Source organism: Myodes glareolus, chromosome 10, assembly GCF_982192425.1.
Source record: "Myodes glareolus chromosome 10, mMyoGla1.1, whole genome shotgun sequence".
NCBI classification, from domain to species: Eukaryota; Metazoa; Chordata; class Mammalia; order Rodentia; family Cricetidae; genus Myodes; species Myodes glareolus.
Genome location: NC_142035.1, coordinates 51493003 through 51520568, shown reverse-complemented (window position 1 = coordinate 51520568; position 27566 = coordinate 51493003). Strand labels below are relative to the sequence as shown.

At 42.6% G+C, this 27566-nt stretch overlaps 1 protein-coding gene across 2 annotated transcripts; it reads left to right on the top strand.

Annotated features, from left to right (window-relative positions):
* Positions 1-227: 227 nt before the first annotated feature.
* Stard7 (StAR related lipid transfer domain containing 7) lies at positions 228-27248 on the top strand. 2 transcript variants are annotated; one of them, XM_048460060.3, is made up of 8 exons: positions 230-881; positions 11666-11874; positions 12190-12239; positions 16075-16185; positions 16264-16346; positions 16833-16932; positions 23826-23910; positions 25433-27248. In XM_048460060.3, exons 1-8 carry the CDS (start codon positions 583-585, stop codon positions 25615-25617), a joined length of 1122 nt encoding a protein of 373 aa, XP_048316017.2. In that variant the 5' UTR covers positions 230-582; the 3' UTR covers positions 25618-27248. The 2 variants fall into 2 exon arrangements, with proteins under 2 accessions (XP_085552553.1, XP_048316017.2); XM_085696427.2 differs by lacking the exon at positions 16075-16185 and having other exon boundaries at positions 228-881.
* Positions 27249-27566: the final 318 nt, after the last annotated feature.

Here is a 27566-nt window from a genome sequence, read left to right as displayed (position 1 = left end):
CCACACCTGACCGCGCCTCTCCGGCGGGCCGTCGGGGACGTCCCCAAATGGCGGCCGCGCCGGGGTCCGAGGGTCACTCTCCGGGCGCCCTTGACCGGGCAGTCGCGCCGCGCCACCTAGCTTGCTAACTGGCGGCCGCAAGGGCGGAGGAGCACTCGACTCGGCCAATGAGTGCCCAGGACCCAGGGCTGCGTCCAATCAGAGCGCGGGCAGGGGAGAAGAGTTGGGTTGCGCGCGCTCGGCGCGAGGGGCGGACACGGGCGCTCGGGACCTCTGCTGCTGCGGCCCGGGGCGCCCACCTCTCTCCTTTCCGCGCACCGGATGCGGGGACCCGAGAGCTTCCGCTGTACACGCAGACGAGCGGGTCACCCGACGCGAGGAGACCTCGTGCAGCGGCGCTCTCCTCCGAATCCACGCTACCTCAGCGGCTTCTGCAGAGAGGCATGAGGGCTGGCTCCTGGCCTCGGGAGCGTGAGGCCGGCTCGGGGTCGGCCAGTTAAAGGAAGTAAGCGGACGGCCCGGCTCCCCGGTCCTTCGTCCCCGGGGGCCTAGTGGCAGGCGCGGGGTCCCGCAGAGGCCGAGATGTTCCCGCGGAGGCCCCCGGCCACCCTGGCCGCCTGGCTGGCGGGCGCGCGGGGCGGGGGCCTGCTGGCCGTGCTGGCCAATCAGTGTCGCTTCGTGACGGGCCTGCGCGTGCGGCGAGCTCAGCAGATCGCGCAGCTCTACGGTCGCCTGTATTCGGAGAGCTCGCGCTGCGTCCTACTCGGACGCCTCTGGCGCCGGCTGCGCGGGCCCCCCGGTCATGCCTCTGCCTTGATGGCGGCGCTCGCCGGTGTCTTCGTGTGGGACGAGGAGAGGATCCAGGAGGAGGAGTTGCAGAGGTGAGCCTCTTGTCTGCAGCGGCGGCCCTGTTCGGTCGAGAGGGGTGGGCCTGGGCGAGAGGTTGGTGGGCACCTCGGGTCCTGCCCTGTCGTCAGTGCCCCGTTTGCCCGGTGGTCTTTTGAGTGACGATGCAATAGATTGAACCCGTTTTAGCACCACGCTAAAATTATTGCCTCTTGCCTGTTAATTCCATTTGTCAGGTTAAAAATAACTGGAAGCGGGGGCGTGGGGGCGCTTCTAATGGGTGGTATGGCACTGAAGAAATATTCCAAAACCAAATTAGATATCTAAGGTATAGAGGTTATTTTTCTGGTAATCAGCATACCCAGAAAAGTGCGCATTGAAATCGGGCTTTAAAATAAGCCCAAGGGTGTGCATGTGTGCGATCTTGCCATTTATAAAATGACTGCAATCCAGATGGTACTCGGGCTTTGCGCGGACAGCCTCTGTCACTGTGACTTGTGTCTTGGCACATTTAGAAGCTGGGAGATGTTTGCCTGTTGGCACAAAGCAGTGCCTCGGACATTCTAACTTGTAAGAGCTAGGTTAAATTTTTACTGCTTTGGAATTCTTCGAATACTGTGGCATTAGGCTTTGTCTGTGGAAAAGCTTATTGGCATTTATTTTTGTTAGTCTGTAGTTCTGAGACTTTATAATACCCAGATAACCTTAAAAGGTAAATGCTTCTGTTTTACAGTGTTTCTGTAGTCCCTTTAAACAGATACTCTCAGATTGTGCTCCTCACCCGCCCCTCACTTTTTTTGTTTTGTTTTTGTTTTTTGTTTTTCGAGATAGGGTTTCTCTGTAGCTTTGGAGTCTGTCCTGAAACTAGCTCTTGTAGTTCAGGCTGGTCTCGAACTCATAGAGATTCTCCTGCCTCTGCCTCTTGAGTGCTGGGATTAAAATCGTCCGTTGTCCCCGTGTTTACTCCCCCCCCCCCCAGTCCAGGAGTCTTGTTTCTTCTAAATATTGCTTAAACAGGGAGAGAAGCTGTTTTACTGTTTTTGCTATGTTAAAAATGAGAACAGTAAACTTTATAGTGTGACCTATTTTGGGATATATAATACTCAGATGTTAGCCAGCGATTTGTGCAATCTTGAATTGAGAACAAATGCTAGTCTCTCTTAAGAACTGGTACTGTGTTCCTAGCAAGAAAGATGGCTTTTCTAAAGGTTGAGTGTGCTCAGGGTAGTATGGCTGCAGACAAGAAAGATGGCTTCTGTTTTGTTTTTTTTTTTCTAAACAAAATTTCTCTGTGTAGCCCTGGCTGTTTTAGAACTCACTCTGTAGACCAGGCTGGCCTTGAACTCAGAGATTCACCTGCTTCTGCTCCTGAGTGGGATTAAAGGCAGCAACACAACCACCCATCTCAAAAGAGGACTTAAGTCATAATCACAAACGCGTCTACGTATAAACACGTTAAAGAATGAAAGCATGATAGCTATTTTGGTAATTCTTAATATTCTTTTCTATTTCGTAATTTGTGCCCCGCCCTCTCAGGTTTTTGAGGTGGGATCTGGCTACTTTTTGCCTAACAGCCTTGAACTTTGGTTCTTCTGCCCCAACCTTCCCAGGGCTGGGGTTGCAGGTGTGTACCACTACACTTCAGTCTCTTATTGACTGTCGTCACACATGGAGCTGCAGCCTGTGCTTTCTCGTCAGTGATTTGATTTGTTTAATGAGGAAAGAATAGTCTCGCTTCCTAGCCTTTTGGTGCTTAAGAACCTCTTAGAGGTTGGGTATGGTGGCACATACCTTTAACCCCCAGTGTTTGGGAGACAGAAGCAGTAGGAGCTGTTAGTTTGAGGCTAACCTGTTCTACATGGTGAAGTTCACCATGGACACCTAGAGCTACATAGAGACCCTGTCTCAAAAGAAAAAAAAAAAAAAAAGAGAACATCTTACCAAATCCAATCTTAGTAATCTTATTTAACCTTTTGAATTTAGCCTGAGGAGGACTGTTCCTAGTTTGAGGCCAGTATAGGCTGTAATGTGAGTTTCGGGACAGCCTAGGCTATAGAGTAAGATCCTGTCACAAGTGGGGGTAGGGAACATACTAACAAAATGATTTCTACAGCTGATGTAGCAATGATTCAAGCCAGACAATGCTGAGAGAAAGAGGCAAGTGGATCTCTTCGATTTCGAGGCCAGCCTGGTCTACAAGAACTAGTTCCAGGACAGGCACCAAAGCTACAGAGAAACCTTGTCTCGAAACAAAACAAAAGAAATAAGATCTTTCTCTCTTTATATTTTTATTGCATGTATGTATTAGCGTGTGTGGGGGTGTTGCTATTAAAAACTACAGCCTTTGTGTGGAGGTCAAAGAATAATTTGTGGGAGTTGTTTCTTCTGTCATGTGGGATCCAGGGATTAAACTCAGGTCTTCAGGTGTAGGGGCAAGTGCCCCACCCACTGAGCCATCTCTTTGGTACTGAAAACAGTTTTCTCACTACTTTTTAGTATTTTCATCCAGTTGGCTTCTTAAGCAAAATAAGTTTGTGGATTGTTACTGGTGCTAACCTGTGTTCTGACAGACTAGGAAAAATCTCATGGAAAAATACAGAAGTTTTTTTTTTTCACTTTTTTTTAAGTTACAGAAACAGAAAGAGGAAGGATGTTAGGAAATATGAAATTTTGGGGGAAATGTTCCATTAACTCTAGAAAAAAGTTTCAGATCACTACTCTAAAAGTTTGAGTAATTCTGATTAATGAAAAATTAGTGTTAGTAAATTTTCACAAGGAAAATTGATGATTTCTCCATTTCTGTCTTTTTGGGGCATTTAAAATTAATTAAACTCTTCAGCGTGTTATTAGCTAGTGAAAAATCCTTCTGGTTTAAAGGGACTTAATGACCATAGTCACTTTGGTACATTTTATAGATAAAGCTCTTATGTCAACAAAACGGCATAGAAGGGACTTGAGATTTGTTGAATTTATCTGTTATTTTACCATTAATTAGTTGCTTTTTTAAAAATGCCATAAACTATTTTATGTCTTGTTTCAAGATCTGTTTCAAATCAGTAGTAGCTGAAAATCCCTGTTTCTGTTTTGCTTGCTTTTTTATTTTTGTGTGTTTGTCTCGAGACAGGGTCTCACAATGTAACCCTGGCTGTCCTGGAACTCACTGTGTATACCAGGCTATCCTTGAAGTCATAGAGATCAACCCACCACTGACTCCCAAGCCCTGGAATGAAAGGCATGTGTCACTGTGTAGAACCAAAAGTCTCTAATCTCGACAGTACTGTGGAATTTGAGGAGATTTTGTTAGATGAAGCAGTTGTGTTGAAATCCCTACTTGCAGGGGTGACCCTACCAGAATTATTCTGGAGCCTGGGTCCCTGGTTTGTGGTAAGGCCAGTGCTCTGACTGAATCACGTGTTGGTACATTTACTCTGTTTCCTTTGTGTCTCCGATTTCCTTAGTCGTCACGGCTTCTCTTTCTCAAATGTTTTGGAGAGAGGAAAGCAGACTCTCTCCTTGATCCTTGTACTAATGTAATCTGCAGATTTGTTACTATTTCAGGAATAATCTCTTCTGCCCTTTTCTCTCTTATTAAGTCTTCTTAGATGGGAAGATTTAGACGCTTATCCTGTCCAACAAGATTAGATACATAGGAAAGAGGTGTTTCCTTTCTCCACATTGCTGTCTATGATACTGTTTGTCCTCTCTTGTGTTTTGTAAGTTGAAACCCTGCAGGGCATAATGGCCAAGTCTTCCTCCGTCTTTCGTACTGTGCTTTTCCAAGAGTGCATGTATACTGGATGCTGTAGCCTAGCTGGCTTTGAATTCACTTTTGTGCATAAGGATAGCCTTGAACATTATATTCTCCTGTTAATACCTCCTAAGTGCCACGATTACAGATATGTGCCAGTATATATGTGTTTTCTGAGGTGCTGGGGAGTGACTCAGGGCCTTACATGTATGTGTGTGTGTGTTGGACAAGAATAGCTCTGGTTGTCCTGGAACTTGCTGTAGACCTGGCCTCAAACTCAGCGACAAATGCCTCAGTCTCAGCGCTGGGATTAAAAAGGTGTCACCACCACCACCCACCCTGCGCTGTATCACCGGCCTTAGTCCCTGTTGTTTACCAGGGGAAACAGATTTATGCTTCTCTCATTCAGCAATGGTGCTTGATATTTAAGAATGCATTTCTAAAGAACGTGCCCTTTTTAATCCCAGCACTCTGGAAGACAGGCAAGTGAATCTCTGTGAGGCAGGCAGAGGCTAGCCTGATCTACATTGCAAGTTCCAGGATACCAAGGTTCTATAGAGAGACCCTGTCTCAGAAGAAGGATGTTTTAGTGTCAAGAACAATGCCCTTCTTTCCAAGTCAGGCCTGGAATTGTTCTCTAGGCCAGCGGTGCTGTGATTGTGCCCTTGATCTCTTCTGCAAGATCTAACTGCCTGCATTAGTAAGATTATTCCTATACTTATACCTTTGCAGGGCTAGCCTTGCATTACATTTTGCAACTTTTAATTATAAACTTTCCAAAAAAATGATGAAACTACCTCCCACCCCACGCCCCTGATAGGGTTTCTCTGTATAGACCCGGTTGTCCAGGAATTCACTCTGCAGGCTGCCTTAAACTCAGAGAGATATACCTGCCTCTGCCTCCCTAGCGTTGGGATTAAAGGTGAGCACCACCATGCCTGGCTCAATATAAATCTTGTTACCTAAGTCTACAGTTTAAAAAAATTCTTGTTACTTGGAATTCTAGAGTTGATAAGAACCTTCAAAAAAAGATGTCTTGCTGGGTGTTCGTGGTGGTGCATCCCTTTTTAATCCCAGCACTTAGGCAGAGGCAGGTGGATCTCTGAGTTCGAGGCCAGGTCTACAGAGTTAGTTCCAAGACAACCAGGGCTACACAGAGAAACCCTGTCTTTGAAAACAAAACCAAACAATAAAAAGAAAAGATGTCTTCATTTTACAGGTAAAATGAAATCTTATAAGATCACATAATCAGTTGGAGTTAGAGCTAGAACTACAGACTGCTCTCAAGGACTGTTAAATTGCCCAAAAATTTAGTCTTGCATTGCCAATAATTTAAGTTGGAATCTTCCTTTTTTCATTTTTCTAAAAAGCATTGTATGTAGCCCTGGTTGGCCTATGGTCTAAAATGACCTTGATCATTATCCTTCTACCTCAGTTTCCTTAATGTTGAGATTACAAGCATATGACATTGCTCCTGGTGTGCTTTTAGCTTTGAAAGCAGCATATTAATGTAATGGTTTTACTGTAAAAATTTGAATTACTGGGGACTGGAGAGATGACTCAGTGGTTAAGAGCATTGCCTGCTTTTCCAAAGGTCCTGAGTTCAGTTCTCAACAACCACATGGTGGCTCCCAACCATTTGTAATGTGGTCTGGTGCCCTCTTCTGGCCTTCAGGCATACATGCAGACAGAACATTGTATACATAATAAATAAATAAATAAATATTTTAAAAAAAAGAATTTGAATTACTGAGGTCTACTTCTGTATTTTCATTTACTCAGCTTATTCAACAAATACTTGTTGACTATTTACTACTTACTAGCTGTTGGAACAAAAGAGATTCATTATTTAGCAAAGGCGGCAGAAGTAAAGATAGATTATTATAGTATACTGTGATTTGTTTCTGTAGAGAATAAAAGAAAATTCATGTCATTAACTCTGTAGGAGGTACTCTTATTTCAGTATGTTAGTAATTGCTGTTTTCCTTGTCTTCTGTTGTACAATGCTGGGGCTCAAACCCAGGACTTGTATACACTACATAAACACTATTACCCTAGATTTTTGTTTTTTGAGACAGGATCTTATGTAACTCAAACTTACTGTGTAATTCAAATAGTTGGAAGTGGCCTCAAACTCTCCTTCTGACTGCCTCCCAAGTGCTGTAATGCAGGTCAGGCGTGTTAGGCTACACCCATGGCTAGCCTCAGTCTTGAATTGCACCCTTTTATTTGCAGTCAACCAGCAGGTTTTCTTTCCTGTTTACTATTTAAAGTTGTTTATAAGATACAAGCCATGTTTTGTTTATTTTTTTGACAACTTCAAACATGTATGTATACGTTGTATCTTGATCATATCTGCTCCTACCTCTGCTGTCCTGTTCCCTCTAGAACCTACTGGAATACCACTTTTTCCCCTTGACCCACTAAGTCTAGTTAGTACTGCTTGCACGGACGTGGTTGTGAGGCCATTCACCAGAGCTTGAGCAACTCCAGAAGACAGTGACTCCCTCCCCCTCAGCAGTCATAAACTGCCTGCCAGTAGCTCCTCAGCTAGGGTTGGGGCTTCATGAACTCCCACCAGTCCATACTGGAATGTTGCCTGGCTTGATCTTCTGCAGGTTACCACAGCTGTTGTAAGTTCATGAGTAGAGCAGCCACATCGTGTTGAAAATAGCATTTCTTAACTTCCGAGCTTTGTATTAGAAATAAGTCAGGAGTGGCAAAGAAAGAGATCACCACTCTAAGTGACTCAACAAAGCAAAATTTTACTCTTCATCAAGAAGGTGGACTGACAGCTAGGCAGTGGTGGTGCACACATTTAATCCTCACTCAAGAGGCAGAAGCAGGTGGATCTCTGTGAGTTCGAAGCCAACCAGGTCTACAGAATAAGTTCCAGGACAAGACAAAGGTATACACAGAGAAACCCTGTCTTAAAAAACAAACAAACCGAAAAAAAGGGGGCACTGCTCATCAAAGCAGAAGAGCAGGAAGTGTGCTTGGTTTTTGTATTCTAACACAATTGGCAACTTTATCTTTCCTCCCATTAACTGGGATCCAACCTCACAGTCTTTCCAGATTGGCAAATATGGAATAGAAAAGGGTTTATTGATCCAAGGAGAAAGAAGTCATTTCTCTGAGAGGATTGGGATCACGGATCCAGGGTTCTAGGTTCTTGGAATGCAACAGGAGCCCTGTGTACTGCGTGGGGAAGGATCAAAACATTTGCATGTAGGAGGGGAAGATGAGAAAAAAATTAGTATCTAATGTTTCTTACACTTGTGATACAGATGTCTCATTTAAGACTGAGTTTTTTAAGCGTTTTGCTTTTTTTTCAGCACTTTTAGTCTCTGCTTTAACTGCCCCCCACTATAAAAAGAAGCTTCTCTGACCTCTGACAGAGAGAGCAGTTCTACTCTGTGGGTATAAGTATAAATATTTACCATTTAGCAAAACTGAAAGTAGTAGATTTCCCCCTAGGGCCTACATCCTACCCCAGCCAGGAGCTTTAGACCAGTTTTGGAGTACCATGTTAAAAAAAAATTAATCATTTTCTTAAAATGTTTCAGATAAAACAACATTAAAGAATAAAAGAACATTAAATATATAACATTTAAGAAATAAGGCTGGGGGGGCTGGAGAGATGGCTCAGAGGTTAAGAGCATTGCCTGCTCTTCCAAAGGTCCTGAGTTCAATTCCCAGCAACCACATGGTGGCTCACAACCATCTGTAATGGGGTCTGGTGCCCTCTTCTGGCATGCAGGCATACACAGACAGAATATTGTATACATAATAAATAAATAAATAAATAAATAAATAAATAAATAAATAAATAAATAAATTTAAAAAAAAAAGAAATAAAGCCAGGGATACGTGCCTGCAACTCAGCATTTGGAAGGCTGCAGCAGGAAGATCAGGAGTTTGAAGTCAGTCTAGCGAGATTCTGTCTTAAAAATAAAACAAATAGCACCATCAACAACCTGAAAAAACTACAATAGAAATTCTTCTGTACCTTTTTGTGAATTTTCTTTACCCCATAGATGTGCTCATAAACACACTTTGTTGGGTATTATACTGTGTCTTTATCCCTGAGTATTGGTCATCAAGTGATTATATAATCATGCTATGTAGTATCACAGTTTAGGATTTTCTTTTTTTTCTTTTTTTTTTTTTTGGTTTTTTGAGATGGTGTCTCTGTGTAACTTTGGAACTTGTTCTGGAACTCACTCTGCCCTGCCAATTTTAGGATTTTATAGCCCTTTGTGCGGAAGTACTAAAAGCCTGAATCCAACAGCATACAAAATTTAATAGGGCACATTAATGGAATAAAATACAGGAGCTGGGACATAGCTCACTTGGTAGAGGGAGTATGTGCAAAACCTAGGTTTAGTTGCCATCACTGTTTAACCAAGTATGATAGCACAGTCCTGTAATCCCAGTATTCAGAAAATGGAGACAGAAAGGTCAAGTTTAAGGTCATCCTCAGGTACATATTGTGGCTAGCCTCAGCTATGTGAGATTATCTCAAAAAAAGAGAAAGAAGGGACTGCAGAGTGGCTCAGTGGTTAAGAGCACATGCTGCTCTTCTAGAGGTCCCAAATTTAGTTCCCAGCATCCACTCTGGGCACTTCACACCCCCTGAAATTTGCTCTAGGTGATCCCATGGCCCCTTCAGTTCTCTGTGAGGACTACACGTGTATGAATACACCTTGAGACAGTTTCTTTATATGTATATACACACGTTGAGACAAGGTTTCTTTTTTCTGTGACGTAACCTTAAAGTTACAGAGATCTCCTTCTCCCTCCCAAGTACTGGGAAAGAAAAAAAATTAGAGAAAAAGCTTAGAGAAGTAGCATTTGACTAATTCTAACCTCATTTCGTGATTCAAAAAATAATTACAGTAGCTGGAGAGATGACTTAATAGTTAAGAGCATTGGCTGTTCTTTTTTTCTAAAAGACCTGGGTTCAAGTCCCAGCACCCACATGATAGCTAACAGTAATCTGTAACTCCCATTTCAGGGAATCCAGTGCCACCTTCTGGCCTCAGAGGGTACCAGGCACTTGGCGTGGTAAACAGACAAAAATACAGGCAAAAGCACCCAAATACATAACATTTGAAAAACAGCACTCAACAGATTGGGAATTAAAGGGAAAGTCCTTAGGTTTATATAAAGGGCATCTAAAAATAGCTCTTCGCATGCTGAGAAAATGAAACCTTCCTCCTAAGGTTAGCAACAAGACAAGCAACTCCCGGGCTGGAGAGATGGCTCAGAGGTTAAGAGCATTGCCTGCTCTTCCAAAGGTCCTGAGTTCAATTCCCAGCAACCACATGGTGGCTCACAACCATCTGTAATGAGGTCTGGTGCCCTCTTCTGGCCTGCAGACAGACACACAGAAAGAATATTGTATACATAATAAATAAATAAATTAAAAAAAAAAAAGACAAGCAACTCCCCTCACTCCCTCCTTTGAACAGTGTTCTAGAGCTTATAGCCAAGGAAGTTAGGAGGAGAAAGATGAAAGGTACTCATACCGGAAAGGAAGAAGTAAAACTACAGCAAATATTACCTTGTGGATTGAAATACCAGGGAATTTTTGAAAAACTGTGAAACTTAGTAAACTGTTCATACTAAGAGTATAGGCTAAATAGTCAGTAAGCAGTGAACAATCTGAAGATGAAATGAGTGATTCCATTTACAACAGCATCAAAGAGAATAAAACTCTGTGTGTGTGTGTGTGTGTGTGTGTGTTTAGGTGGGTGGTTTTATTTGAGACAGGGTTCCTCTGTGTAGCCCTGGCTGTCCTGGAACTAGCTCTGTAGACCAGGCTGGCCTCAAACTCACAGAGATCACCTGCCCCTGCCTCGTGAGTGCTGGGATTAAAGGCCTGCACCACCACTGTCCAGCCACAAGAAACTTTAAAACACAGAAATCTATAAAACATTATTGAGATTAAGTGTGGTGGCACACACCTTAGCTCTCAGGAAGCAGCAGCTGACCTTTTGTGTTCAAGGCTAGACTGCTTTACTTAGTTTCAGGCCAGCCATTGTTACACAGTAAGATTTTGTCTCAAAAATGAAACATTGTTGAGTTTTTTAAAAGGCAAATGGGGTCAGGCACCTTGCGCTCAAGCCTAACATCTTGGGTTTGATCTCTAGACACACATTTTTAAAAAGCCAGATGTGGGGTTGGAGAGATGGCTCAGTGGTTAAGAGCACTGACTGCTCTTCCACAGGACCCTGGCTCAATTTCCAAATTTCCAACACCCACATGGTAGCTCATAACAGCCTGTAACTCCAGTTCCAGGGGACCAAACACCCTCACACAGACATATATACATATATGCAGGCAAAATCTTGGTGGTTAGCATTTGAAGCTGACTCAGCTGCTCAGTCTTCTTGATTAATGTTGTCTCTGTCTCACTTTGCTACTCCCTAGCATGATTTCTAGTTTCTGACCTGTCTTTAAAGACCTGTCACTTCTGGACTTGAACTGTAGTTATGTGACAGGAATAAGGCACCTACACATGTGTACTGTGTGCGTACAAAGTAAAACTACCCCAAATAGCTGGACGATGGTGATGCACACCTTTAATCCCAGCACTTGGGAGACAGAGGCAGGCGGATCTCTATGAGTTTAAGGCCAGCCTGGTCTACAGAGTGAGTTCCAGGACATTTAGGGCTACACAGAAAAACGTTGTCTTGAAAAACCAAAAAAAAAAAAAAAAAAAAACAACAAAACAAAACAAAAAAACTAAAAACAAACAAAAACCCGAATAAATGTTAAAATTTTTATGTAAGTTATTTAAGGCTCTGTGCCAGGTCTTTTGCACTTTTTGTATGCTTTCACGACCAGCTTGAAGTAGGTACTAATATTTTCTACATTTCATAGATTTAGAAATGGGAACTGGTTAACTAATTATTCTAATTACAAGTTTAGACTTATATTCAAGCTTAATTCAGATTTTATTTATGTTTATTGAGATAATATGCTGTTTCCCACCAGACCTCATTTTGCAGGTCTTTGAACACTTCATTCATTTCATGGACATGGTGCCTGTTTCTGTCTTTCCAGGTCCATAAATGAGATGAAACGGTTGGAGGAAATGTCGAATGTATTCCAGAGTTCTGGAGTTGAAAATCGCCCTCCTGAACCAAAGACCCCAGCAGAAGGGAATGAAAAGTCGAAGGACAAAGAAGAACCATGGGAAATGGTGATGGACAAGAAACACTTCAAGCTGTGGCGACGCCCAATTACCGGCACCCACCTTTACCAGTACCGAGGTGAGCTATGTTTGCTGCCTTTGACATATGTCCATGGTGCCCAGGCATACAGCACTTTGTTCCTTGTTCTTCCAACACTGTTCTAGCCTGGCTCTATTGAAGAAAATTTGCCAAACTCTTGTTTGTTTTCCTCTCCCAAATAACAAGCTTTTCATATTCTCCCTTGATACATGTCATCTGTGCCTTGCTTTGCTGCTCCTGGGATGATTTTTAGGTTTTGATGTTGCCTTTGAGACCTGTCAGTCCTGTGGACTTAAAATGCAGTTTAGGGGACAGGGCATGACAAGCTTTCCCTCCTCCCTCTTGTTGTTCTAGTTTTTGGAACATACACAGATGTGACACCTCGGCAGTTCTTCAATGTTCAGGTGAGTTTGTTCTTTCCTGATTTGGAGCTTCCTGGCTCCCTGAATACCTATAATCTCAGCACTTGGAGAGATGAGGCAGGGGACTTGCTGAAGTTAGAGGCAAGCCTGTGTTGTGTAGCACATATAAGGCTAGTCAGACCCTGTTCCAAGAGGTAAAACAAATAAACAAATTGAAAACAATAAAAAAGTTGGGTGTAGTGGCACATTCCTTTTATCCTAACACTTGGGAAGCAGAGGCAGGAGGAGGATGGATCTCTGTGAGTTCAAGGCCAGCCTGGGCTACGCGACTAACTCCAGGACAGCCAACTAGAGCTACATGATTAGAGACCCTGTCTCAAAAAATAATAAAAGTAAAACAGAAGTGAGAGAGGAAGATGGAATCACCAAATGCTAGCAACATGGAACTTTCTTTCATGATAGTTCCATTTTAAAAATTTAATTTTAAAATTAATACATAGCTGAATGTGATGGCATGCACTTTTAATCCCAGCACTCAGGAGGCAGATTTCTAGACTAGCCTGGTCTACATAGAGAGCCTGAGGACATCAAGGACTATATAGAGAGACCCTGTCTCAAAAAATATATATAAATAAAATAAGTATACAAAGTATTAGGCTTTTTTTTTTTTTGTCCCGAGACAGGGTTTCTTTGTGGCTTTGGAGGCTGTCCTGGAACTAGTTCTTGTAGACCAGGCTGGCCTCGAACTCACAGAGATCCACCTACCTCTGCCTCCCAAGTGCTGGGATTAAAGGCGTGCGCCAACACCACCCGGCTGTGTTAGGCTTCCTTGTGGCATTTTCAAACATAATTTGTTTTGCTGGTTGTTTTCTTCTCCCATATCCCTCTGTCCCCCTCTTTTATATTTCTGTCCCAATAACTCCTTTCAACTTTGATGTCACACGTGTTCTGTTATCTTCCTTCTTTCGTCAGTACCTTTTCCTTTTTTCTAGACTCCTTTCTGGTTTCATGACTTATACATATGTGAACGTTAAAGCTAGGATCTGCATGAGAGGGAGAGAGGCTTTGTTTTTCTGAGTCTGTTACCTTGCTTAATACAACTTCCAGATTTTTATCTTCCTGAAAGTTTTATAATTTCATTTTTCTATGGCTAAATAAAATTCCATTGTACATAAGTACCACATGTTCACTATCTGTTAATTTGATTTAATTTTCTTGCTTTTGTGAATAATGTAGCAGTAAACATTTATAGAAAGGTATATGCCCAGGAGTGGTGTGGCTGGGTCCTATGGTAGTTCTATTTTTAATTTTTTTGAGAAACTTTTGTACTGGTTTTCATGATGGTTGTACCAGTGTATAATGTAGAAGGATTCCTTTTTTCCCACATCCCTGCCATCATTGTGTTGTGATTTTTGCCAAGCTTTTAGTAACTAATTTGTTGATTATAATAATACCTACTAATGCCAAGCCAGTTGGAATAGGCCTGTAATCCTTACTATTTGGGAGACTGAAGCCTTCCTGGGACATAATGAGTTCAAGACCAGCCTGGTCAACTTAATGAGACTGTCTTAAAAAATAAAAACAATACTTAGAAAATAGAGCATTGCACAGTATGTGCTCTGGGTTGAATCCCCAGAACTGCAGCAATACACTCACTAAGACAATGTCCACCTAGGCACTGTATTTCATCAGTGTTATGCTTTGTTTTGATGCAGACTGTACGTCTACGTTTGAAATGCCAAAAGATGAGAAATGCTTCCTGAATTTCTATGCATCAGAGATCTGTTCATACTTTAAGACTTTTTTCTGTTTAAAGTGATTTAGAATTATATCTTTACATATGATATGTTATGTTCTCTTCATATATTTCCTTTTCTTTCTAACTTTTATAATTGTTACTGTGGGGGTGAGAGTACAAATACAGCTTGGGAAGGCCAGAGGACAGATCTGTAGAGTCCTTGCTCCTTTCTCTCCTTCCACATTTATGTGAGTTCTGTGTATTGAATTCAGGTTGTTAGGCTTACATGGTCAGTGTTCTAGTTTCATTCTGTTGCTGTGGTAACGCTCTCTGACCAAAAGCAGCTTAGGGGAAGAAAGTGTTTATTTTATCTTACAGGTTATTGTCAATAACTGAGAGAAGTTGGGACAGGAACTTGAAACAGGAACCATGGAAGAATATTATTTATTTGCTCTCTTCCAGGCTCATGTTTAGCCAGCTTTATTACATAGTCCAGGACCTCCTTTTCAGGGAATGATACTGTCCATACAGGACTGTGCCCACGAGTCAATTGACAATCAAGACAGTCCCCGATAGACACGCCTATAGGCCAGTCTTATCTGACTTCCCCTTCTCAGGTGACTCCAGGCTGTGTCAAGTTGACAGTTAAAGCTAATGACAACAGGTGGCAAACATTGTTACTGAGCCGTCTTGATAGTTCCATTCCACAGACATTTCAATTGCATAGCTTTTGTTTATGTGTGTGCAAATACACACATGATAATGGGAACTGAGCATGGGCTATCAAAACTTGCTAGACAAGGAAAGTAATCTAACCACTGAACTGCATCTTCAGTCTTTTGGACTTTTTTGTTTTGTTTTGTTTTTTGGACAGGTAGTCCAGTGTTGCGTTGAACTTTTGATTTTCCTTTTTCTATTTCATGAACTGCTTATAATATAGGCATATGTTGCTGATATCTGGTTGCAATGTAAGACTCCCTGCAAGGGGGCTAGAGAAGTGGCTCAGTGATTGAGAGCACTGTCTACTCTGGACAACTCAAGTTCCCAGCAACCACATGGGGGCTCACTCTAGTCTGCAACTCCAGTCCCAGGGGATCTAAAACACCATCTTCTGTCCTACATGACCACCAGGCAAACATGCTGTAGTGCACAGACAGACACGTAGGCAAAGCACCATACACATAAAGTTAAAAAAAATTCTCTCACAGGACTTTGGGGATTCAGTGGGTACAATGCTTGCTGATCAAGCATGAGTTCAGATTCCTGTATCACCCATGCCTGAGTGTGGGAGCATGTGTTTGTAAGTAACTCCAGCTCTAGACAGATAGGGGCAGTTGGATCCCCAGAAGTTGCTAACTGGCCTGTCTAGTCAAAGCATTGAGCCTCAGGTTCACTGAGAGAACCTCTTTTTTTTTTTTTCATGATATTTATTGAGCTCTACATTTTTCTCGGCTCCCCTCCCTACCTCTCCCCCCTTCAATCCTCCCCCAAGGTCCCCATGCTCCCAATTTACTCAGGAGATCTTGTCTTTTTATACTTTCTACTTCCCATGTAGATTGTATCTTTGTAAGTCTTTCTTGGTGTACTAAGTTCTCTGGGATTGTGGTTTGTAGGCTGGCTTTCTTTGCTTTATGTTTAAAAACCACCGATGAGTGAGTACATGTGATGATTGTCTTTCTGTGTCTGGGTTATCTCACTCAAAATAATGTTTTCTAGTTCCATCCATTTGAGAGAACCTGTCTTAATAAAATAAATCTCAGCACTCGGGAGTCAGAAGCAGGTGATCTCTGAGTTAGAGGCCAGCCTGGTCTGCAGATTGAATTCCAAGATAGCCAGGGTTACACAGAGTAACCCTGTCTCGCAAATCAAAACAAATAAAAATAAACTGGAGAGTGAGAAAAGAAAGCCAGCATTGACCCGGACTACCATGCATAGGTGCACACGACCATATATGTGTATATGTACACATGCTCCCCTTCAGTGTATGTAAGAATCTTAAGAGAATCAACTAATAAACAGCCATGCCTCCAAACGTTGGCACTGTTGAGTTAAATCACTATTTTTCCATAAAGCCCTTAAGTCAGAGATCCAGCCTCCAGAGAAACATGTGCATCCCTGTTTGGATCTTCCCTTTTGCAGCTGGACACAGAGTACAGGAAAAAGTGGGATGCACTTGTGATCAAGCTGGAGGTGATTGAAAGAGATGTCGTCAGTGGTTCTGAGGTTCTTCATTGGGTAACACATTTTCCTGTGAGTACTGTTACCTGGTTTTATTTCTTTCAAGTCTGTGATACAGAACACTAATCCCATCCCACCTTTTTTCTTTAGTACCCAATGTACTCGAGGGATTATGTTTATGTTCGTCGGTATAGCGTGGATCAGGAAAACAATGTGATGGTCTTGGTGTCGCGGTATGTATAATTACTGGGACCCTCATTAAGTTCCATTAGCTGTGCCTCCACCTATCTGCACCTTTAAGATGACTTCATGAGTGCCCTGCAGATTTACTAGCAGCCAGTTCCTGTCTACCCTGCTCCCTGCTCGGGGAATAGGCTGATCTACCAGGGAAACTGAACAAATACTGCAAGCTTTTGCAGGAGGGTGGGAGTGGGCATTGAGCATAGAAACTGGAGCCTTACTCATGCTAGGCAAGCATGGTACCGATGAAGTTTTATGAATTTCGTAATGCTGATTATTTTTAAAGGTAAAACTAGAAATACAACCTGTGAGTTATATATTATAATATCAAAAACTTATTTTCACAACCTGGATTGTAGTCAGTCATGTCACTGACTGGTTTTGTTGAGTCAGTGTTTTAGAGTCTTGACCATCCCCTCTTAGCCTTGTCTTACCACTGGTTAATGCAAAGACAGTAATCCCCCTCTTCCTCCTTACAGTGCCGTGGACCACCCCAGTGTGCCAGAGTCTCCAGAGTTTGTCAGGGTCAGATCCTATGAATCCCAAATGGTTATCCGTCCTCACAAGTCATTTGATGAGGTGAGTTTTACTGCATATTAGAGATGGGTGTTGTGGCTTTGATCCCCCCCCCCCCCCCCCCCAAGGAATGCCTTTTTCTGAACTGGGGAGAGGTGAGCTGTCAGAGTGTTGGAAAGAGGTATGAGGGATCGGCCTGCAACTTGTTAGGTACATTATGGGCCATGGTCTCACTGTCCCATTGTTTCAAGGGTGGCTAGAAAATACTTCAGAAAGTAAAGATTTAAATTAATAAATCTTTAAATAATTATTATGACTGGGTGTGATGGTACACACATTTAATCCCAGCACTTGGAAAGCAGAGGTAGGCTGATCTCTGTGAGTTTGAGGCCAGCCTGGTCTCATGTGAGTTCCATGACAGCCATGGCTACATAGAAACCCTGTCTTAATAAACCAAAAATAAATAAACAATTTATGGAATTCTAAATGCCACAAGCAAATGACTTTATTATTGTATTTGTTTTTGAGACAGTCTTATTATATAGCCCAGATTAGGCTGGCTTGGAACTTGATATGGACTCCAGGCTGACCTCTAACTTGCAGTTTTCCTGCCTCTGCCTCCCAAGAGTCATGATTATGAGTGTGCATGACTACACCTAGCTCCTTTGTCAATTCTTACTGTTTTCTGAGCTGTTGGAGTTTTGTTGAGAACGTTCTTGGTTATGCTAGTATCTTGAATTGTTTTTCTCTAGTATTTTCAAAATTTCAGGTCTTGTATTTTTAATTTATATCTGTCTACCCTTCTGTCTGTCAATTTTTAGACAGGATCTGTCTACTAACCCTGGCTGTCCTGGAATTTTCTATATAGACTAGACTGGCCTCAAACCCAAAGAGATGGATCTGCCTCTGCCTCCCAAGTGTTGGGATTAAAGAAAGCACGTCCAGCTTGAATAAAATTTTATGTAGGGTGAGATCTGAGGTATTAGTTTCATTCTTGAACATGTGGGTATCCAGTTTTCATAGCACTATTTGTCAAAGAGGAAACCTTTTTTCCATTGTGTGTTCTTGGCATTTTAGTTGAAACTCAGAGGGCTGAAGAAGTGTATGGTCTTATGTGTAAGTCCTTTTTTGTTCTCTTCTTGTGCTGGTACCATGTTTTGTTAATACGGCTTTGTAGTACGCTTTGAAATTAGAAACCATGATAGCTCTGCCGTCATTGCTCTTTGTTTATGCCCAGGATTGCTTTGGCTATTTGGGATTCAGTTTTCTGTTTGTGTTTTTTTGTTTCCATTTTCCATACAAACTTTAGGGTTTTTCTTTTCTACTTCTATAAATAAATAATGTTTTGGGGTGATTATATTGAATATGTACCTTTTGGTAATTTAGCCATTCTTCTCCCTATTCCCTAAGGCATATACACATGTAGTGTGAGTGCGTGCGTGTGCATGCTTGGGAGGCCAGAGAAAGACATCACATATCACTCTTTCCTATTCCCTTGAGATGGTGTTTCACTGAACTCAGAGCTTTTTGGTGGGATGTCTGTCAAGCAAGTCCCAGCAATCCTCTTGCCTCTGCCAACCCTCCCATCTCACCAACTAGCACTTGTTTATAGGCACATGAACTTTTTTACATGGGTACTGGAGATGTGAACTGAGTCCTATGACTGTGCAGTTTAGCCATCTGCCCAGATCCATGTAGCCACAGCCATTTTCACCAATGTTCTACTGGTCCATAAACTTGGATGTCTTTCTATCTTCTATATTGTCCTCTGCTTTTTGTCCCTCCTTTTTCTCCCCTCCTTTCCTTGCCTTATTGCTAGATAACACTTTGAGCACTAAACTGAGTAAAAATGGTGGTATAGAGTTTTCTTTTTTGTTAATGTTCTTTTCCTGGTATCAGAATAATGTTGGCTTTATACAATGGGTTTGGTAGCATTTCTTCCCTTTCAGGTTTTTTTGTTTTGTTTTGTTTTGTTTGGGTTTTTTGTTTGTTTGTTTGTTTGTTTATTTTTCGAGACAAGGTTTCTCTGTAGCTTTAGAGCCTGTCCTGGAACTAGCTCTTTGTAGACCAGGCTGGCCTCGAACTCACAGAGATCCACATGCCTCTGCCTCCCGAGTGCTGGGATTAAAGGCGTGGGCCACCACTGCCCGGCTTCCCTTTCTGTTTTATGGAGTAATTTGAGGTCCATGGGCAAAGCAGGTTCCCAGGAACTCTCAGTCATCTGCATTGGAAAGGAAGGCCCTCTGCCTTCAGGTCTCACTGCTTTCAGAATCTGCCCAGCAGTGAGCCATCTTACTGGAAGAAGGCTCTGGAAATCTAGCTGTGTGCTAGATTTGAGCTCAGGGCTTGCAGTCTTACCTGGCAGCAAGTCACAGGTGACCAGGAGGCATCTCTAGAGGCTATGAAAGCCATATAGTCACTGGCTACAGCCCCTGAGTTTCTGCAATACTCCTCAGGTTATGGAGCTTCCTTCTGTCACGTAGGTGGAGCCACTTACCACTGTGATGTCCACGGCTTGGGCCCCCTGCTGCCTGAACTTCTTAGTGTTTCCATGTGTGGCTCATCTCTCTCCAGGACTGCCTCTCATGGCTATCTCCCATGTAGACACTTGGGCAAGGTGGTTTCAGACTTTCTGGATTAAACTGTCTTTATTTTTAGGTCCCCAAAATGGCTCAGTTTTAAACAGTAGTCCACCTCTTGAGAGGGCCTTGATTCTTTGGAGAGTGACAAAATGGGTTTTCCTTCCTCTGGTGTCATCACTGTTATGCCAAGACTGCTCCTGACTCTAAGGCTCATGAGTACTGGTCCATGCCTAGGCCCATTAGTCTGTGTGACCTCCCATGTAACTGGCTATGGCTCCCTTTCCTGCCCTTGCAGGGGAGAAGGCTAGTTTAGAGCTGTCAACCCTTTCCCCATATTTTTCTGCATAATTTTTTGGTTTCTCTGCTGTTCAGTTTGTGATTTCTGATGTTCCCTGCTTTTTTCTTTGGAATGTAGTCTGTTCTTTCTTACCCTGACGCCCTTCACTCACAGAGTCGCATGGAATAAAAAACTTTTGTATGGTTTGGTTTTGTTTCCTTTCTTTTTTTCTTGTTTTTGTTTTTATTTTTCGAGTCAGGGTTTCTCAATATAATAGCCCTAGCTGTTTTGGAACTAGCTTTGAGGCCAGGCTGGCCGCAAACTCACAGAGATCCGCCTCCCTCTGCCTCCAGAGTGCTGTGATTAAAGGACTCACAGAGATCCGCCTCCCTCTGCCTCCGGAGTGCTGTAATTAAAGGAGTGTGCCACCACTGCCCGACTAAGGCAGTGTTTTTAAAGTTCCCAGATCACAAGAAATTCCTGTCCTATCCTATAGTTCAGGATTTGTCCCCTTTCCATATTCCCCATCCTATTAGTTTAGGATGCAAAGCCTTATTCAGTGAATAATTTGGGGCTTGAAACTATTCTCTTTTCTGATGATGGGCTCTGTCACACAGCAGACAGCCTTTAACCTCTCAGTTCTCAATTCTGAGAAAACAGCCACTAGCTAGAGGCAAGAAGGGCCCAGCCTCTCCTACTTATTTGTAACTGAACACTGGGTGGATTTCATAGTGAAAACAGACCATAACTATTTCTTACGGTTTCTTTCTCTTTTTCTTTTACTTATTTTAAAAGCCTCTTTTCAGATTTGCTTTAACTTCTGCTGTTGTGAATTTATTGGCAAGGGTAGGTAATCATTCTAGGACCATGGTTATTACCCCATTAGGAGCCGTGTTCTTAGGAATAAAAGTTCATTATCTAACAAGCCTGGTACAAGAATCTGCCCTCCCTGTTGTCATATTAAGTGTGATCCTGTTCTCTGAAGCCGTTCAGCTGATGGATGGACACTCTTGAGGATATCCCTGCATAACTGATAATTCCTTGGTTATTAATTTTAAAATTTTAGATTTATGTGTATATTGCCTGCTTTGTACATATTGTACCATTTGTATACCTGTTGCCCACAGAGGTCAGAAGAGGGTGTCTGACCCCTGAGAATGGAATTACAGATGGTTGTGAAGCACCATGTGGGTGCTGGGAACCAAACTCAGGTCATCTGGAAGAACAGTCAGTGTTAGTAACCATCTCTCCAACTCTTCATTAAAATTATAAGTAGTGGTGATGAGGTTTTTAGTTAGACTAATCACTGAGCTAATAGGAAAAGAATGCTAAACTTGCTTTTTATTTAACCTGAAAACTATTCTGTACAATTTGCACTTTTGTTTTGTTTTGTTTTTGTTTTTCGAGACAGGGTTTCTCTGTAGCTTTTGGAGCCTGTCCTGGAACTAGCTCTTGTAGACCAGGCTGGCCTCGAACTCAGAGAGTTTCACCTGCCTCTGCTTCTAGAGTGCTGGTATTAAAGGCGTGCGCCACCACCACCCGGCGTTTCTTTTTTTTTTTTTTTTTTTAAAATAACATACCGTAGATTCCAAAAGTTAAGCAGACAGGGATACCTGTCAGGAAATGGAAAACCTTGAAGCTGGATTGATTTGATCATTTTCTTTCTGAATTCTGGACTAGAAGTATTCTTTCAGTAAACAACTATTTGTTTCATAATAACACAAGCAAATGGTATGCTGTATATTTCACAAGAAAAACTAAGTGAGACAACCATGAAGTTGGTACTAAAGAGGCTATTACAAGCCCCTTAGGAGTGACAGTTAAAGCTCCTGGAGAACTCTTAGGCTTCTCTTTGATCTTCCCTTTTGGATACTGGAGCCTCTTTGATTGGCTCCTTGACTTGGGACTAGTTGGTCCCCTACTTGTCAGCAGTCTGTACAGTTGTGTGGCAGCCAGCGGTGTTTGTAAGAACCCTCCCCAGTGTGCTGGTGTTTGTCTTCTCTCCAGGCTAGAGCTGGTGACCTGCAAACCCAAAGGTGAGGCTGTCGTTTATGCTTAAGATACTCAGCCGTGTATAGCACATTGAGTTGTAAATGTGCCACCTGAAATAGGTCTGTCTTTGTGGTTGTCAACTGTGCTATAAGTACAGTAGCAATTACCTTCCTGTCTAGCTGCTTCTCTGTAGTGTAACTCATAACCATCCTCCTCGTTCCCCCTTCCCAAGAGAGTTTTATTTTCTACTTTGGGATTTTGAGGTAATTGCTTTTTAAATTTAATTTTATTTATATTACAAACATTAAACATGTATTTCCAAAGTCAAATCTATTTGTAAGAATATTCAGAGATATTTAGATCATATCTCAGCACATTCTACCTCGCTCCTTCCTGCAGTGGCTTTCTATTTACATATAGTATAATAGTAATAGATGAGACTCCAGGTCTCTGGAATTCCCAGGCTGTGTTTTGTGGATGGAATGATTTTTAAGTATGTATGGGTGTTTTCCTTGCTTGTATACTATGTTCATATCTTATTCTCTTGGAGACCAGAAGAGGGTGTCAGATTGCCTGGAACTGGAGTTACAAATGGTTGTGAGCCACCATGTGGGTGCTGGAAATTGAACCCTTGTCCTCTGCAAGAATAAGTGCTTTTAACTGCTGAGCCATTCTCTCTAGTCCCACAGATGGAATAACTTTAAAAAGTTTTATCTCAATTTTCATGTAAGCAGCCTTTGTGGCGGGTCTAGTGTGTGTATACTGTGTGACTTCACCGTTCCTTTTGCACACTTCCACAGTACTCAGTGTGGATTTCTAGTAGGGTATTTCGGTTTTTTTCCCTTAGTACTGAATATTGAACCAGGACCTCATACATTTGAGGCAAAGGCTCTATCACTAAAGTGCAATACCAGCTAGGGCACTTTATCTTCATAATCAGAAACTCCTGAGGGCAAAGATTGGAACTGATGTGTTTGCTGTGCAGCACCTAGCAAAGTGCCGGGCACAGCAGACATTCCAATATATGCTGAGAAAATGAGCAACAACTTAATAGGATACTTTGAGCAGGGGTGGAAGGGTAGGTTTTGCTGTTAGGGTATCAGTCCAGAGCCTTGATGCCTCTGCTTTTAATGTGTGGCTAGAGTGTCTGCCCTTTATTCCATCAGAGAGAACATAACTGTTCCAGGCTTTTCTTAGGGTCAGAACATTTTATGTTTTGTTTGCTGTGTGTGCCTCTGCTTTACAAATGCTGGAACTACATATGTGTGCCACTATACCCAGCAGAACCCTTAATCACCTAAATAATCCTGGGTCTTTTTTGGTATTAAGAATGAGAGGGCTGAGCCAAAGAACAGAGGTATGTAGGCCTGGTGGTCAGGTTTCTCTTTCTCACTTCTGTGTCCAAGCTGCTCATCTGTAAAGTGGAAGAGGGCACTGCATTATAGACTGCAAGGACCTAAGGCATCTCCCGCTGCATAGTGTTCTGTAAACAGTTATTAGCACTGAGAGCAGAAGGGGAAGGTGAGATCTTTAAGTTGTAAACCTTGGGTATTTGTACCGGGCTCCTCAAGGCTACTCCCATGGTTGAAGACTTGCTAGAAAGACCTTCAAGACTCAGCAAATAGTGTACTCCTAGCTCTTTAGGGCAGTAATGCAGTAAGGATACAGGGCTGGATTATAAAGGAAAAAGACACAGAGTAGTCTTGAGGCTTCTTTCTTCTCTAGCACCAAAATGCAACAATGTGTGTTTAATTTTTTGGCCAACAACCTGTTAGAGACTTGGTGCCGGGGTTTTCAATAGAAGCTGGTCCCGTAGCACCGTCTATCTAACATGTAAGTTTTGGACTTCCATGGAGAAAACCCATTTTTCACAGAGGCCACTTGATATTTGTCATGATTTGGGCACAGGAAACTTAATTACCAAGAACAAGATGGTCGAGGGCCTTTCTCTGAATAAGCAGCCGCCGGCCTTCACTCTCAGTTTTTTTGTGCACAGGGTACTGCACTCTTCACTGCAGTTTTGGGTCATGGTTATTTCTGGTACTGGATATAGAGTTGCTATGAGAGATCCAGGTGCCTTCAACTTTGCTGTATTTCTTTTCCAGAATGGCTTTGATTACTTACTGACATACAGTGACAATCCACAGACAGTGTTCCCTCGCTACTGTGTCAGCTGGATGGTTTCCAGTGGTAAGTAGTGGTATGCATAGGGGGTCTGAACCTGAGCTGAACAGTTTGGATTTTTGTCTTAATGGCAACGGGAGGGTTGGTACTTAACCATTTTGTAGACATGTTGGGGATATTTGAACAATCTTTCCATTTCATTATAGCCTCTAAATGGGATTTGAAGGGTTAAGAAGCATAGAGGTTCCAGAAAGGATTTTTTTTTTAACCTAGAGGAGAGTTTTTAAGGCACTCACTTTGATGCCTTACATATAGATGTGTGCATTGATGTATTTAGATTTTTTGCTCAGTAGTGTTGAATAGCTAGGTTGGTGGTGTACACACTTGTAATCTCAGTAGTGGGTACAGGGGCTGAGGCAGGAGGATCAGGGTCAGCCTAGGTAACATCTGATAAAACCAAAATGTTGAAGGCTGTGAGATCTAACCAAGAAGACTTAGTTGTGGGACAGTTGTCTAGGGGAATGACTGCTACCTAACAGAGGCTGCATGCCATAGCCATAATCTCACCCCCCACTTCTAATACCTTGTCTTAGGAAGCATTCTCACGTGAGTTTCATTGTTTTGGTTTGATTTTTCTTTTGTATTGTTTTTTTTTTTTAGAAGATCTTGTATAGCCCAGACGGGTTTTAAATTCCTTTTTGTTTTGTTTTTGTTTGTTTGTTTTTTTTCGAGACAGGGTTTCTCTGTGTAGCCCTGACTATCCTGGAACTCACTCTTGTAGACCAGGCTGGCCTCAAACTTACAGAGATCCTCCCAAGTGCTGGGATTAAAAGCATGCGCCACCACCACCTGGCTTGGTTTTAACCTCTAGATACTCCTACTTCAACCTCCCAGTTGTTCCAGAGGTGGGTGGGAAATTATATATATATGTGTTCATTTATCTAAATTAAATGACAGGGGTTTTTGTTGTTGTTGTTTTGTTTTGTTTTTTTACTATATCACTAATATTTTAATCACCTAGAAGAGGCATTTGGGAATTCAGTGGCCTAGTGAAAAGATCAGTTGTGGATAGCTTTCACAGTTTGTGTACAGGGAGCAGTTCTGGGAGGCGGATATCACTCATGGGTTTTCATTCAAACTGCTGTTTGCCTACCATTAGAGAGAATAAGTTCTGATTTTGAACCTATTATTAGCTTGTATGTTCTCTGTCCTAATTTGCTTTCTGTTGCGCTGATGAGCACCATGACTTGATAGGGAAAAGATTTATTTCATCTTCTAGCTTAGGAAGTTAGGGCAGGCATCTGAAGTGGCCATTGCTTATTGACTTACTCTCCATGGTTTGCTCAGCTATTTTGTACAACCTAGGATCACCTGACTAGGTAGGTATGGTACTACCCACTTAGCTGGGCCCTCCCACTTTAATCATTAATCAAGAAAATGCCCCCACATGTTTTCCAAGTGAACGGTCTTACAGAGACATTTTCTCCTCTTACTGAGGCTCCCTCTTCCCAGAGAACTCTCTAGCTTGTGTCAGGTTGACAAACTAATCATCACAGCAGCTTGACCGGCTTCTTCTGTGTCCTGATAGGCATGCCAGATTTCCTGGAGAAGCTGCATATGGCCACTCTGAAAGCCAAGAACATGGAGATCAAAGTGAAGGACTACATCTCGACTAAGCCTCTGGAAATGAGCAGTGAGGCCAAACCTACTGCTCCATCCTCCGAACGGAAGAGTGAGGGTAGCCGTGGCCCAGCTCGGATTGAGTATGCTTAAGGCCTTTGGGATGAGGAGAGACAGGCATTTCCGGCCCTGCCTTGCTCCCTCAACTCTGCTGCAGGACAGAGACAAGTCACGCGTGTTAGAGGGTATCTGCTGTAAATGTCAGTGTGAGAGAATTAGAACTGGAGTTAGATTTCATTTGGAGCCCGGTTGCTTTTTATCAAACAGAGAGGACCATGGCATCATGGAGTCGTCATGTTTCAGGCCAGCTGTTGTGAAATGCAGTGTATTATTTTGAGCTAATCTGGAACAAACCTCTCCCTTTAGGCCAGAAGGGGATGACTCCTATCTGCCTCCTCCAAGAAGCTTCATCGCTGACATTCCAAATGCCACCACTGGTTGTACAGCGCTCTGGATATCCTACAGTTCTGTAGGCCACTTGGAAACTGGTTGGCCCTGAGTTCTCACTAAGGGGTAACTAGGAGTGCTCTTGGTAACAGTCCTATGGTGATGTGAGCACTGGCTGAGCTAAGTGCCTTGTCCTCACCTTGCTTTATCATTAGAGACATGAACTTTGTACCAAGGGATCCTTGCCCCTGCAAAATACCATGACACTGACTCATCTTTCTCAAAGCGGTTTTCATCTTAACTGGCCTTTCTGTGTTCATGGGCTATGCTCGCTGGGTTGTGGCCTCTGCCGTAGCCTTGGCCCATTTACCAGGAGCACCAAAGACAAACCCTTTAGACAGTAACTTTCTATTGATGCCATTGTCAGTGGAAGTGGGCACAAAACATCTCACATAAAAATAACTAGATTTCTTTTTTAACCTTTGTAGCAAAATTGGAGTTGCAGATTTGAGCACAGCTCCTTTATAGTTTTATTTGTTTGGACGTCATTTTCCCACTGCAGATTGACTGGGCCTTCCTGGAGGGCTAAAGGTAGTGGACTGTGGTTGTGCCATTTTCTCAGAACTTTCAAAACTGTAAGGTGCCATGTGGGCCAGCAGATGAAGTCTTGCCCCATACCAGTATGGTAGGGATGTGGCTTATGTGACTCTCTTGATCCTCTAGACATTTCTTTCCAGAACTGACATAGAAATAAGACACACGGCTTGGATAAGATCACAACCAGATGATATGAGCCTGGCCTTGCTGGTTTCTTTATGGTAAATAGGGATCAAGTTTTAAATCTTCCTCCCTCCCTTTATTTCCTGGAGTTTATATAGCTGAATTTCTCTTTTTTTCTTGCTTGCTACCCTGTTGTGGTGTTGAAAAAGGAAACTAAACCCAAGGTGAACTTAACTCTTTTTTGTAAAAAATTTTCTTGTTGCCTATTCACTTCTGTGCCAAGGAAACAACTAACTCCCCCAATGTTTCATGTCTTCTTGATTGTTGGCAGAGCAGAGAGATGCGTTGAGCAGTCCCAGTGTCTTTCAATGAGCGTTTCTCCCTTTCCCCCAAGACCTACAGAAACATTTTATCTGAATTTGACACCTGTAGTTGAATGTGTGAGTGTGTGCGTGTGTGTATGCCGAGGTGCGGGTATTAAGCAGTTATGGTTGCCCTTGTTCTGACTTAACAGTGATTTGACTCTGTACAGTTACTGTGTCATCATAATGAGTTTGCTCTTAACTGTGACATTTTTATCAAATGTGTGAATAAATAAAGATTGGTACAGAAGAGTATTTATTTTTGACCACATAGTGGGGAAATTGTATATTTTTGGCTCTTTGTTGTCCTAATCACAAAGTTGGCATAGGGCATTGGTGATACAAAGCCTGGCCTCCTTGCAAAGACGGTGGTCCCTAAGTGGCCAGCTTTAGGAACTGAAAATATCTGTCTCTACTTTGGTATTTTGATCTACTGACTCATAGATCAAGTAAGAACAAGGTCTCACTAAGAATCAGTGAGTTGGGTGGTGCTTGCACACGCCTTTAATGCCAACGCTCAGAGTGCAGAGGCAGGCCGATCTGTAGCCCACCCAGTCCCACAGCCATTCAGTC

Coding starts and splice junctions, on each gene's coding strand:
- Stard7 (XM_048460060.3), top strand. CDS start 583: ATGTTCCCGCGGAGGCCCCCGGCCACCCTGGCCGCCTGGCTGGCGGGC. Junction 16,347..16,832: donor GTGATGGTCTTGGTGTCGCG/GTATGTATAATT, acceptor TCCTCCTTACAG/TGCCGTGGACCACCCCAGTG. Junction 16,933..23,825: donor CTCACAAGTCATTTGATGAG/GTGAGTTTTACT, acceptor TTTCTTTTCCAG/AATGGCTTTGATTACTTACT.